Source organism: Notothenia rossii (assembly GCF_949606895.1).
Source record: "Notothenia rossii genome assembly, chromosome: 9".
Classification (NCBI taxonomy): domain Eukaryota; kingdom Metazoa; phylum Chordata; class Actinopteri; order Perciformes; family Nototheniidae; genus Notothenia; species Notothenia rossii.
In genome coordinates this window covers 2,395,730-2,411,068 of record NC_136907.1, presented here as the reverse complement: position 1 = coordinate 2,411,068, position 15,339 = coordinate 2,395,730, and the positions used below count along the sequence as shown (strand labels likewise).

The following is a 15,339-nucleotide window of genomic DNA, read 5'->3' as shown; positions in this document are numbered from 1 at the left end:
TCGCCGACTCGGCGCCGCCGTGTCCGGCCTCCGCCATGCTTTCTTGCCCGCCGAAAGGCCACTGTGCACCACAGCCAACGTCTCCGTATTATTATTTGTATAATGCACTTTCTGCCTTCCTGTCATTAGGAGTTAGACATGTAATGGCTATGTAATAGATTAGATTAGAACCTTCATTATCCTAAACTGCTGGGACATTTCCCTATAGCCAATACCTTTATATGTTATACTCTTCACTTACTTGTCAGCATAGGTCGACATTGATGTACAGAGCCGACAGAAGACCTTGTTTATATTGGCATTATATTGAGAGGTGACGCGTCCTAAAACCAGGAAGTAAGCTGCTGGTTCCCTCGACAAAAAGCAATGGGATTTCTCCACAGGGTTTTGGAAAATAGCTGGAAATAAGGTCTGTGGAAAACAAACCTGTTTGATAAATGCACGTTTTGTTCAGCCGGATAATCTCCACATGTCTACCCTACTTTTATAATTTTCGAATCATAAATCTAATCGATAGATTATAAAAGGGTTTTAGGACTCGTCACTGCACCACTCCATCGATCAAGCTGGCTGAAACGTTCTCTCCCTCTTCTTCTCATGCTCCCTGTCACTCTCCTTTAACTCCTCCGGTGACTTTCTTTTATTTGCAGATTGTTTTTTGCCCGGTGCTTGGCCGGTTACCGCTGGTATTAAAAACATTTTGGCGAATGGTTAGGTGGCGCGATTGTCTGTAGTGAAGGAGCGCGCTCCCGCTCACGGGAGCCTGCTCGGCTGCGCTCCGCAGCAAACAGCTGTTTGCTTTTCACCCAACAACGACAACCGACCTGCAACCGACTCACGAAACGCTATGTTGTGATAAACTAAACAATTTAACTAAATGCCAATAAAATACCAATACCACAGGACACATTTTTTTTTAAAACAATATTTTTAGTGGCCCGAGCGGGCAAGTGGAAAGTACGTTATGCTGGCCCGGGGTGTCTAAATAGTGTTTCCGGGCCAGCGGGCCATTTATAATGTCGAGCCCTGCCCATCTGTTATGGAAAAAGAAAGTATTCCAAAAGTAATCTGAATACGTTACTTTTTTAAGACACGTAACTGTAACTGTATTCTGATTACTTTCAGAGCATGTATTCAGTATTCAGTAACTGATTACATTTACAAAGTAACCCTCCCAACCCTGCTTAGAAGTGATCCTTCGTTAGCGTAAAGAGCTTTATGCATGTTTCCCTTACTCTGCTCTGTGACTGCAGAGCTGCTAGAAGTCCTTCTCTGGGGGATAGACCCATGCATTTGAGGAGAACATTATTTTACTAGATGTTATGTTTGAGTGATTATTCATAATCTTGTGATTCTAATTTTCATATTTTTTAAAGTTTGCATTGCTCAAATTAACAATCGTGTGAATATTAAAGGATAAAGAAAAAAAAACAGACGAAGCCAGGCCAGCTGTTTCCCCATCTGTTTGCTAAGTCAAGCTAACCAGCTGCTCATGGTAGCATGATGACATCCAGATGTTATGATATACCAGCCATTAGTCTACAAACTAAAAACATCACATACAAAACATTAAAATAAAGAACAGACTACCTTTCCCACTCTTCTGTAAACCCATCTGTCTGTTAGAGAGTAGATTACTAAAGTGTGGCTTTGCATTTCCAGCTGGCCTTCTCTAGTTGATGGAAGAATGAGAGAGCCTGCAGTCAGTGGGTAACATCACTGATCTGTTTCCCCAGTGAGAGAAACACCTCCCTGTGTTTCATACAATACTGCTGAACCAGCAGAGACCCCTTACTGACCTGAGGGTCTCCAGTCTGCAGTCTGGACTCTCCAGAAGATCTCTCAGCAGCTCCACTCCTGAATCCTGCAGAGCGTTCTTACTCAGGTTCAGCTCTCTCAGATGGATGTTGGACTTCAGAGCTGAGATCAGAGCAGAACAGCTGATCTCTGACAAACTGCAGTTCCCGAGTCTGAATAAAGAAAACATGATGTAACTTTAGAAAACAAAGTTCCTGTTAGAAATAAGTGTCAAACAGGGTTTGAATGTCAGAGATGATTTAGAAACAATCCACTGATAATCTGGAACTCTAACTTTGATCAGATGTTTATCAACTCCATCTCCCTCACAGCTCATCAGTACTGACAGCATCTCCACTGACTCCTGGAGCACAGGGTGAGTCTGTGGAAGCTCAAACTCTCTCCCTCACACATTCACCTTCTCTCTGTTACTCTGATCAATATTCACTCATTAGCAAAGTGGACAAAATAACAATAATATTCTATTTGTTCTTTCAGTAAATCCTAAACACAAACAGATCTGTATGAACTGCAGTCAGTGAACTGACCTGAGAGCCTCCAGTCTGCAGTCTGGACTCTTCAGTGCAGAACTCAGCAGCTCCACTCCTGAATCCTGCAGAGCGTTGTAACCCAGGTCCAGATCTCTCAGATGAGAGGGGTCAGACTTCAGAGCTGAGGCCACGACTTCACATTCAGTCTCTGAGAGTCCACAGTTAGCGAGTCTATAATAACACATACATTACAACATGTGTTAAAAATAGGAAACATTATATTAAACTCAAGCATTTGATGAAAACATATTTGACATGTTCTGATAGACATTTGCTGCTAGCCCATTTAATATGATATATAATAATAGAGCGTAATGTGTTGTCAGTGTGATCTGATCACATGTCTGTGCTCCTGCTGTCACTGACTGTTACCAAAGAAACAGGAACATTAAATAAATCACAATGTTAGAGATGTACATATTTAAATGTGGATGATGGATGGAGGATGTTTGGCTTCTCTGAGCATCTGAACATGTTTTGCGAACACAAACACAATTAACAAAGCAATAAAGTTTCAATATGTTCAACTGAATACCATCAGATGTTCTCAGTATATCAGCCTTTAGACATAACTCTCTTATTGGTGGGAAATGATATAGATCTTATTTTAAACTCCAACACATTGTGATAAAAACGTGTGTCTAATGATAAAGAAACTACTAGAAAGTAATAAGTGCTTTCTGTGATAACTGTAAGTCCTGCTGTGTGGTGTGATTACATGCTGAGAAACCTCTCAAGTCCTTCATGTGTTTGACATGTCGCCTCCTTCACTCAATATGAAGAGAAGAATGCTTCAGTTGAACTATTATTATAAATAAATAGAAGAACAGTGTTGGTTTTATTTTGCTCTCAGTATTTAAACAGCAGAAATGTTATCGTGTTTATTTGATTAATTAAACTTCTGATCCACATTAGTTAATAAAGTTAATCACATCTGGACTCACTTGGCCTTCCTGCAGTTCCTCACAGCTGGAATCAGTCTCCGTCGTCCCTCCCATGATGTGTTGTACTTCTTCAGGTCCAACTCATCCAGAACCTCCTCTGACATCTGCAGCATGTAGGCCAGAGCAGAGCAGTGGATCACAGAGAGTCTCTTTGATCTGTTCTCTGACTTCAGGAACTCTGTGATCTCCTGATGTACTGAGTGGTCCTTCATCTCTGTCAGACAGTGGAAGATGTTGATCATCCTGTCAGGAGAGACTTCATCACTTCTCATCTCCTTCAGGTTGCTGATGGCTCTCTGGATGGTTTCTGGTCTCTTGTCTGTGCGAAGCAGGCCTTTGAAGATTCTCTGGATGAATGTTGGACTGTTCTCTGTGCGACCCGGCAGGCCTCCTAACAGTCTCTGGTTGGACTCCAGAGAGAGGCCGTGGAGAAAGCGGACAAACAGGTCCAGGTGGCCATTTTCACTTCTGAGAGATTTCTCCATAGCTTCCTTCAGGAAGACATCCATGGATGGGTAATCCTGATCACTTCCTTCACTGTCTTCGTCCCTGTCTCCCTGCAGGAAGTCCTTCAGTACCTCTGTGTCTCCGTTGGTGTAACAGTGCAACAAGTAGACTGCAGCCAGGAACTCCTGAATGCTCAGATGAACAAAGCAGTAGACTGTTTTCTGGAAGATCACACTCTCTCTTCTGAAGATCTGTGTACAAACTCCTGAGTGCACCAAGGCCTCGGAGACATCAAGACCACAGCGCTGCAGGTCTTCTTGGTAGAACATGATGTGTCCTTTCTCCAGATGTTCAAACGCCAGCCTCCCCAGCTTCAGGAGAACCTCCCTGTCAGCCTCCGTCAGCTGCTGTGGACTCGTCTCATGTCCCTCTTCATACTTCTGCTTCTTCCTCTTGGTCTGGACCAGCAGGAAGTGTGAGTACATGTCAGTGAGGGTCTGGGGCAGCTCTCCTCTCTGGTCTGTAGTCAACATGTGGTCCAGAACTGCAGCAGTGATCCAGCAGAAGACTGGGATCTGACACATGATGTGGAGGCTCCTGGAGCTCTTGATGTGAGAGATGATTCTGCTGGACAGTTCTTCATCACTCGATCTCCTCCTGAAGTACTCCTCCTTCTGGGCGTCAGTGAAGCCTCGTACTTCTGTTAGCCTGTCCACACACTCAGGAGGGATCTGATTGGCCGCTGCAGGTCTGGAAGTTATCCAGACGAGAGCCGAGGGAAGCAGCTTCCCCCTGATGAGGTTTGTCAGCAGCACGTTGACTGAGGACTGCTGAGAGACATCAGACACAACCTCATTGTTTCTGAAGTCCAGAGAAAGTCTGCTTTCATCCAGGCCGTCAAAGATGAGCAGCACTTTGCAGACAGCCAGCTGCTCTGCTGTGAGCTTCTGTAAGGTTGGATGGAAAACATGGAGCAGCCTGAGAAGACTGTACTGCTCACCTTTGATCAGGTTCAGCTCCCTGAAGGAGAGCGGGATCACCAGACTGACATCTTGGTTTCCCAAACCCTCGGCCCAGTCCAGAGTGAACTTCTGCACTGAGAAGCTTTTTCCAACTCCAGCGACTCCGTTGGTCAGGACCGCTCTGATGAGAGTCTGTTGGTCAGGTAAGGCTTTAAAGATGTCCTGGTACTTGATGGGAGTGTCATGGAGGGTCTCCTTCTTGGAAGCTGTGTCCAGCTGCCTCACCTCATGTTGGGTATTAACCTCTTCACTCTGGCCTTGTGTGATGTAGAGCTCAGTGAAGATGCTGTTGAGGAGGGTTTGACTTTGATCAGTTCCTTCAGTCACACGTTCACATCTCCTCCTCAGACTGAGCCTATGTTCATCTAGAACCTCCTGCAGACCACTATCTGCTGGGAGAGAAGGAAACAGGAGAGAATGAGGAACATGCTCTGAGAATCTAATTCAAAAACTGAGTTTAAATGTTTTATAAACACAGGGTGTCCGCGGGGTCTTAAAAAGTATTAAAAGTTGATAAATCAATTTAGCGAAAATTAAGGCTATTAAAAAGTATTAAAAAGTATTAAACGGCATTTTCCAAGGTATTAAGAAGGTTCACAGCAACGACAACATGAAACACCCTTTAATTTACTGAAACGACATGTCTGAAGACTCCCTCAAGGCGGCCCCATGCATAGCGCGCCGTAAAATCCTGCTTATTATTTTAAGTTTCGTTGCCTTGCTCCGCTCTGTGTGGGGGGGGGAACTAAACGACTAAGGTAACTGGTCCCAAGGTCGGTAGACCGGCATACGCAACGCTCTGGGGGTCCAACGGCTCCGTGTGTGCCCTATATGATATTGACCGGCGGAACATTTTTTTTACGGAAACTGCCGCACGGTCCCCTCGTTCCTTGGAAGAGGCGGAGAGGTGGGTGTTTTTCATCTGCTGGTGGACTACCGGAGAGATATACAGCAGGAGAACACGCCGTCCACCGCGGAGAATAAACAGAAGGGCAACCATGGCAACCATGCTCCGGGGTCTTCTTCGCTACTTTTGGTGTATTTCGGGCGGCAGCAGCGCCACTTACAGGCCTGACATATGTACTACAGCGTTTCCAGCATTTCCAGTGGTCTAATGTGAACGGACACGTTAATGAATCGAATGCGTGTGAACCAGGGATGCACCGAATATTCGGCCGATGAAAATGATCGGCCGAAAATGGTTAAAAAGGCCCTTTCGGCCGAAAGGGCCTTTTTTAGAAAGAGGCGCGGATTGCGATTTGTAAAACGTGTTCAGCTGACATTTCTCGAGGGGGTGTAACTGCAAAGACTTTCACCACTTCGGGATTACTCCACCACTTGAAATCAAAACACCCGGACAAATATACGGACTATGATCAAATCACAAGCACTGACAGCGAGAGACTGTTCAGCGCTGCCTCTCATGTGCTTGATGAGAAGAGGGCAGACTTATGGCTGATAAAGCAGAGAGGCTACTGTTCATTAAAAAGAACCTCCCACTTTTCCTTAATAAGTACACGAGGCTGGCTTATCATAAGCTTATCTAGTTCTACATGTCTACTCTATACCCACTTTCCTGAACCATTTTCATTGTGAGTTATAATTCACCATCTCAGGTTATCATTAGGGGGAGATGACAGCAGCACAGTGTTCAATATATTGTACTTTCGGTATCTCAATGATACAATGTTGTTTACATTGCTCATGAGGACAGACCACCTTATTTACAGGTTCTTGAAATTCAATTGTAATTTCATTTGTAAATAGTTACATTCATGTGGATTTATCCAGTTTGCACATTTGTATGCATGCACTTATAGGTGCATCTAGGCCTGGCTGTTACAGTCTTTATTTACACTATGTTGTTGTAGGCCTACTGGCCTAGATGTTTATGTAGTTTTAAAGCACCTTGGCTTTGTTCTGAATGCACTTTGTTGTAGTTATCCTACAGAGAAAAGAAAATGCACTTGACTTGGAATTAATGTACTGTATGCATTCAGAAGTGCTGAATAAATGTTTTATGGACCCATAATAGTGATTATTATTTAAGTTAAGTTTTGCCATAATCATTTATTTTTCCATAATCAGGTAGCTGAACAACATTGGTAAAAAATGTATACATTATATATATATATTTCTATTAATCATTTTCGGCCTTTCGGCTTTCGGTTTTCGGCCAACTGTTTCCTATTTTCGGAATCGGTTTCGGCCAAGAATTTCCCATTCGGTGCACCCCTAGTGTGAACGGAATACTTTTTTGCGCTTGCGTATGCGTTTTACCATATGCGTCCTCGTGGGACCGGGGTCTAAGCCAAACTATATCCGGTCACAGAGATCTGCTATTTTAAAGTAAAGTCAACAGATATCGACCCTAAATATAGTCTATATTAACAACGAGAAAAGTCTTAACATATATATCCTTTTTTGTAAACATATGACAAATGTGTGAGGGTGATGACGTCAGAGCATCGTCCTATGTGCCAGGGCTTAGCCCCGGACAGCCCCAGCCCAATTTAACCCCTGGGTATTTGTGAGGGAGCTCCTATATGGCATTACCCCGCTGAAGCTCACCAAAGTTTAACATATTTCATAGTTCAAATTTTTGTCAATTGTTTTGTTTATTGGTCAAATACTGGTTTCTAATGGTTTCTGAGGAGTTTTATTGGAATGAAAGAGCACAGAGTACAGAAGCAACAAAGCAGCATACTGCATTAAACCTGACCTTCACAGAGAGGTTGAAGTTCATGTGGAGAGGAGGCTTCAGTAGTCTGTCTGCACTCTGTTTAGTTTTGCTATCTTACAATCAATATAGTAAATGTGAGGTAAAGTGTGTTGCCAATGTAACCGGTTAGAACTCAAAGTTGCGATGAGGTCTTAAAATGTATGGAAAGGGTCGTAAAAAAGGTCTTAAAAGGGATTAAATTTGACTTCAGGATTCCTGCATATACCCTGAAACAGCTTCCTGTCTCTGCTCTACAGCAGTATACCTAAACAAAGGAACCAGGAAGAGGAATGAAGCGCTGCATGAGTTCGGCCTCTTACCTCGTGCAGTTCTGGTCTGCCTGGCAGGACTTCTGCTCTTCCCTCTGTGGAGATGAACACATCCTTTATAGCACTTTACATTAGTGGAGCTGATCCTCACCAATGGGCAGAGCGTCACTTCACACTCAAGATGAAATGATTCACGCTGCACGAATACGCAGGTGACACGAATTTCACATCTTCACTTCCTGTGTGGTGCCAGGCACAGATCTGGGTTTTGCATTGACTCTATATGTAATCTCAAAAAAAATGTTATATATGTATGTTTTGTTTTGTTTTGCCTGTCCTTGTTTGTCTTCCCTCCCTCATACTGTAAAGTGTCTTTGAATTCCAGAAAAGCGCTATATAAATATAATTTATTATTATTATATCTGCTAATGCTAAACAGCCAGCTCACCAGGTTATCATATCTCAAGCATGCCCAAGTAGTGAATAATGTTTTAGACGATATATTTAGTTTTTAGTTAGTATTTATCAATATTTGTGCCATTTAAAACCATTTTATGCCACAGATACAATGATACTATGATTTAGGGCTGCACGATATATCGTGCCGTGACGATAACCGCGATATGCGCATTCGTGATATTCACATCGCAGAACGTGACGATTTTTTTTAGGACGTGCGATATTAAGTAGGCAAATGAACTCAAACACGTTGTGTTACAATTATTTTGCTGCTTGCTACAAAAGGAAAACTTGCGCGGCTCTCATGTCAGGGGTACTTGAGTGAGTGACAGCAAACCACAATCACAATCAAATCTCCAGAGCAAACGGACCGGGTGATTAAAGGTAAAAACACTGAATAAAGTAGCTTCATGTGTTTCTCCAGGGCAGTTCGGCGCTGCTAACCGAGCTGTTATATCAATCTTGGACCTAGTCGTAGTAACTAGGTATGTTATTAGGTTACAGTTTCTATAGAATAGTCTCTTTGCTAATTATTACGCTAAGTGAGCTGACGCCAAGCTCAGAGGAAATGCAAAGAGGCTACATTTAGATATAATACAGTTAAGTGTTAGTTAATGTAAGAAATGTATGTGCGTTCATGTGCAGACGTATATATAGTTTGTTAATTGGATAACTCATATCCTGCAAGACTCCTCAAGACATCATGAGATGATGACCTTTCGACATCTAGAACATGTCCAAGTGTAGGAGACCTGACAATGTGTGTGCGTTAAACATGTTTAGGGAACGTGTTCGTGTGTCATTTAGAAACGTATATCTGTCCTGTGTTTCTTGTATTCGTGGGAGCATTGCTGTATGAGTGCTTGAGAGCAGGTCATGTTTCCCCATTGTTGTTTGATGGTGCGCAACTAAATAATAATGATTGATCTCAACTATTTCTGTGTTTGTGTTTCATTGATTCCTCTCTGTTTCATTCTTTCCTGTTGTGAGTGCTGGATCGCCACAACAGAGCTAGCTCAGCTTGTTGCTCTGAACTTAAAGAGCCTGTGACACGTTTTTCCCCCATCATCCAAACCCATCAATTTGAGTAAATAGTGTCCCCTTGAAAACCGTTACTGAACTGATTTTGGATATTTGTACTTTGATAACCATTAATCTGCCCTTCAATGTTGACCATTTTCTAGATCTTCTCTGGGATTCTTCAAGTCCCGCCAAATTATGTGTGACGTCATTGCGGGCACAGCGCTCCAGCTGCACCGTTCAGGATCCCAGCATCTGCATGTAAACGCACGATGGCGCACACAGCAGCAAGCTCAGACAGCGATGACAGTTTAATTTTGAACGTGTCTGAGAGCTCATATGAGGCTGAAGCATCGGTTTATGTTGTATCTGTTAGAAGTTTAGGAATTAGGTGCGTCAATATGGGCGATCATACGGTCATGTAGCCAGTGGAGATGTTAAGATTCACCGATTTGCATCGGTGCACCGGCATAAACGTTCAAGATGCGAGTGCACCGGTTGAAAGAGTGCACATCGGCTACAGTTTGGGTTGAACCGGGTTAAACTCGCGATGCATCGATTGCGTAGCGTCTTTGCATCGGTAAAAAACCGATTCATTCATATAAAATCCCCTCATCTTGTCAACGCTCAGCAGAGACGATCTTTGATATTTGCTTCGCCACTACGGAGAACGAGAGTCTCAGTTATCAACACACACGGAAGTTGAGGGGAAAGAGAAACACAGCGCACCGAAAAATACCTACAAATCAAACGTTTGGCAACACTTCAGATTGTTCAAGAAAGACGGTGTAACAGTCCTTTATGCTATATAGTTGAGCGCAGGTCATGGAGAGTAATAAGGTATCCGTAGACCTTTGTATGAGGTATCTTTATTACTTAACAGGTCTACAGCCATGATACATAGATCCGTCCTAGACGCGGACTTGCATACACACAGTATCACTCCGCAGCCACACCCCATCAGTAACGTCCTGATGGTATATGTGCGCGGCACTATTACTACAGACGGTCAACTTGAAAAGTCACTCGCAAATTGTTAACGATGCAGAGCTGCTTTAAAGTACACAAGTAGTTCGAGGTACTTAGCGACGCACATAAAGAGGCGACGTGGGGTCTGCGGCTGAAAAGAGAAACCTGAAAGTGAGACATATGAGTTAAATCACTCAGTGAGGTGTTCTGTCAGAGAGAGGTGTTTAGCTTACAGCAGCCTGTGACGGCCAATAATAATTTAAATGTCTTCCTCACTGTAAGCAGTTATGAAATACCTGTTTGTGAAAGGTTATTTGTTTTCTTTATTGTTCAGATAGAAACCAATGCTTTCTGCTCACTGGTGAGTTAGCCTCTGAGTGTTAAGCACATCAGGCTGGCAGCTGTATGGGCATTGCTCTATGGTAGCTGTTATTTGCACATTGGTAATCATGGGCAATGCATCCTTACATTGTTTAACTGTGAGGTGTTATAACATTGTACTCTGGAGAGCTTTTAAAGGTAAAAAAATAAACGGCATGATGGGATGTGCAGTACCAAATATGTAAAGCACTTTTTTGTTAATGTATGATTTGCTGCATATCAGGAATAAAACAAAAATCCTCTGTCGTACCATATTGAAGTATCATTATTTTTGCATCGTGTTGAATCGCATCGTATCGCCCCGAATCGCATAATGTTGAATCAAATCGTATCAAACTTTATCGCAACAGGGGTGAATCGTATCGTATCGCATCGCCTGGTGTTTCAAAGGTATCGTTAATGTATCGTATCGTGGCAACGTATCGAGATGCGCATCGCATCGGCCTCAGTGATGGAGATGCACATCCCTAGTAGCCAGTGGTGGACTGGGACTAAAAATCAGCCCGGGACTCTCGACCGGCCCACTTCGGTACAACTAGTAAATTGTCAACGGGGGGAGTGGGGGATGTGCTAGTGACTTATCCGACCGGCCCACTTCGGTACCGGCCCATCGGGATTCCGATGGCCAGTCCGCCACTGCACCCAGCCCAGCCCACGTAAACTGTCAACGGGGGGAGCCTCGCTGCGGGGAAACGGTGGACCTAGTGTCCCGATCGGAGTGGGAATAATAATAATAATAATAATAATAATAATAATAATAATAATCCGTGCATTTTATCCATTAATTTCCCCAACATTGTGGTAAAAAAAAAAAACGCGTTTAATCCATGTTGGTGTACTACTACAACCAGTGGTGTAGTGGGGATGTTTAACTGGGTGGACGGGGTGGTGGGTGGACGGGAGACACTATGGACGCGCTCGTGAACTGTCAACGGGGGGGGGGGGGCTTGGAGACCTCTGTGTCGCCTCTCAGCGCAATTTACATGATGCCGTTTAGACAATATAATAATAAAGGGCGGTGCCGGCTGTCAGCGAACCGATCCGGCCTTTCTGCGCGACTATTACTCAAATGCGGGACATAGTCTCAATGTGTGGGACGCGGGACAAATAATAAAAATGCTGTGTGTGCAGTCCCACAGTGTGGGACACCTGGTCACCGTACACACACAGTTCTGCCCCTCACACACACACGCTTCAAATCAAGTTGCATAAATGCTTGAGCTACGTTTTTATTATAATTACTGTGAAATCTGCCTATTATGTTTTCGTCATTATTACAACAAACACACACTTGCAACTGATAACACTGGCAATGATTTTAGATGTATTAGACTATTAAAAAAAGAAATCATGCTTCAAATAAGTGGGGGTCCGGCGTACCCCCGCGTCCAACGCCCACTACACCACTGCTGCAACTACAAAAAGCTAAGGTTTGTTTTCTCATCAGGAAATGCAGACCGGCTCAAACAAAAGATTTTTAATCATCATCCTCACGATCGTTTAATGTGTCATATGTTCGCCGAATTGACATGAAAGCACTAATAAATGTAGTTTCATCCACTTGAGTTTACAAAAATAATCGATTTGTTTTTATATCACATCCGACGGGAGGAAATTCAGCAGCTCTCACTACCGATTTTTAATCCTAATTTAATCATCATCTTCACCACGATCATTTATGTTTATGTTCGCCGAATTGACATGAAAGCACTGAGAAATATGAATATACTGTAATCAACTTCATTAAAACGTTATTAACGTGCCTAAACTCAGTAATTCACATTTTCTACGCATGACAAAACACTTTGTCCGTGTTTGGCTCTCTCGCCGCACAGTGAAGCGTTCCCGCATTGACGTCACTTCCGGCTTCCCCCAAAACCTCAAAACGAGTCAAAGGAATCTTCCCGCGATGTTCGAAATTATTGATATTTATCGGAACGGTATCGCTTTTTCTTTTTTAAACTGACGGTTCGAGATGACTAGTAGCCCAATATTTCATTGCACAACAGTTGTTGGGTTCGTGTCACAGGCTCTTTAAGATCCAGACGTCCGTGACTAAAATCCTTCATCCGGTTAAATATAGTCAAAAAAATACCAATTATATCATTAAAGTTCAAGGAAGGATGGTTTGGGGAAAAAAAACGGTATTTTCTTCAATTCCTGTATGTTTTCATATCGCAATATATATCACAGGGGGGGGAAATCGCAATGTCAGTTGTTTCCAATATCGTGCAGCCCTAATATGATTGCATATTGAAATATCCTTAATATATTAGGTTGTATGAAAGCTGAATCCTCTTCAGGTCAGTTCACAGCAGAAACTCTTACTTTGTGTCTGAGGGTCCAGGGTCATCACTGAAGTTTAGAGGTTGCCCTCTAGACTGGTCGCTCTTCAGAGACAGACAGCCGGAGACTGAAGGTGTGTCCTCTTCCTCATCTTTGAAATCACTCATCTTCTCCAGTCTGACACACACACACACACACACACACACACACACACACACACACACACACACACACACACACACACACACACACACACACAGTTTTTGTTACTTTCATTGCAATTGTATTCATGTCTTAACATAACTTCCTGTTTTATATACGACCATCTTTCAGAGAGATATGCTACAGTTTATATATTTTTGTAATACTTGGCATCCGTGTATCGATACAATATCGCCACGCAAAGTATCGCGATACTATGCTGTATGGATTATTTCCCCCACCCCTAATATCTGCTAATGCCAAACACAACCAGCTCACCAGGTTATCACTATTATTAATAAACATCTTAATAATACATAAACATGCCCAAGTAGTGAATAATGTTTTCAACGATATATTTAGTTTTTAGTTAGTTTTTATCAATATTTGTGCCATTTAAAACCATGTTATGCCACAGATACAATGATACTATGATTGCATATTGAAATATCCTTAATATATTAGGTTGTATGAAAGCTGAATCCTCTTCAGGTCAGTTCACAGCAGAAACTCTTACTTTGTGTCTGAGGGTCCAGGGTCATCACTGAAGTTTAGAGGTTGCCCTCTAGACTGGTCACTCTTCAGAGACAGACAGCTGGAGACTGAAGGTGTGTCCTCTTCCTCATCTTTTAAATCACTCATCTTCTCCAGTCTGAGAGAGAGACACACACACACACACACACACACACACACACACACACACACACACACACACACACACACACACACAAACACACACACACACACACACATTATAATAACACACTTTTTTCAATCCAAACCATCATAGTAATAAACTTGGTTAAAAACATCAAATCAGTCAGACTTCAGACGGGCTTCCATTTTGACAGCGCTGTCACATGTTATGTAACTCTGACGGATCAGCAAACAGGAAATAAAAAGAGTTTGCAGAAGTCTCATTGGACTCTAGGACGCTGATTTTTAACAAAGAAGTTATGTTATCAGTCTAACAGAGTACATAATGAATCTGTTTAAAGCAGATCATGGCGTTTACACTCACCCCGTTGTTCTCCTTCTGCTCCGTCGTGCTGTAAAATGGCATCTGACTACTTCCTACTTTCACTTTCAACTTCCCTCCCTGTCTGCAGCTCCTCCCTTTGTTTTATAACCAGCCTTATCAGCTGATCCAGGGACTCTGTTCAGTGAGATAGAAATAGAGCTCAAAACAAGCTCAACAGAGTTATTGAAAACATGAATACCACAGTGTGGAAATAACCCAGTAAACATCCTGCATTCAAAACCTCACTGAAGTTAAAGTGTTGAGGTATTTAAGTACTCTAGTGTTAACTGTGCATTCAATTGTTCCCTATTTTATACATGTGTTTCTGGATTATTAACCCTGCTGCATTCATTGAATCTATTACAGAATATGAATGGACTTTTTTTTTTTTACTTCTACTTTTACTCAAGTAGGCTACAAGTGTAACAGTTGTGAATATGCAGTGGTGTTTGTGTAAATCATTTTGTATAATCACACACATTCTGTGTTTTATATTGAATAATTCTGTATTCTTCATTTATTGAATGTTCAATACCTGACAAGGTCGGAGATCAGTGGGCGGAACCTCTGAAATGTAGTCCCTGTACTCAGAAGATTATTTTTGTGGGGACTTCCCCCTTCATACTGTGTCCCTCACGTTTCCTCTTTCCTTTTTGGAAACGTTCCACGTGAGAGGAGTCACTGTGAGGGGTAACACATGTAATACTGATTTGTTATATTTGGTCAGATTGTCGTCTAAACCACATGTGTCAAACTCAAGGCCCGGGGGCCAAATCAGGCCCTTGGTGGATTTAATTTCGGACCGCAGGATAATTTTGAATTACTATTAGATCTGGCCCGCCAGTATATTGCACCTTCACTCCATCCTGAGGGTCTCCTCAGCTCAGAGCCTGAGCCCAAACATTGATGACCTTGCACCCAAGATGAGATGCCAAGTATCTGAGCTAGCATCAGAGCAGCAACCTGAGTTTAATGGATGTTTCCTTCTGCACTTTCTCTCTCTCGACAACAGGGCATGTTTGGTTTCTCTTTGAGGGAAATAGTTTTGTTGAAGCTGTTGTTGGCCTGTGGGAAAATGTAATCATAAGAAATGACTCTGGAGAAGCTGCAGATAGAGCCATAAGAAATGAATCAACTGATTATTTAATGTTTAATGTTGTTTTTATAGGCAATCATTGAAGCTTTGTTAGTTCCAGGTTTAATATGTGCAATAAGTTCATTTCAATAAGTTCTGCAATAAACATTGAACC

The 15,339-nt window shown here is 42.6% G+C and overlaps 1 protein-coding gene across 1 annotated transcript in view; it reads right to left on the bottom strand.

The window, feature by feature from the left end:
• Positions 1-15,339, bottom strand: part of LOC307018415 (NACHT, LRR and PYD domains-containing protein 12-like) — a gene marked incomplete at its 5' end in the record, with an annotated part of 59,265 nt that overhangs the window by 15,520 nt on the left and 28,406 nt on the right. Inside the window, one exon of the mRNA XM_079648646.1 lies at positions 1,800-1,970. Coding sequence (XP_079504772.1) covers positions 1,800-1,970 — 171 coding nt within the window. The remainder of the gene's footprint in view (positions 1-1,799; positions 1,971-15,339) is intronic.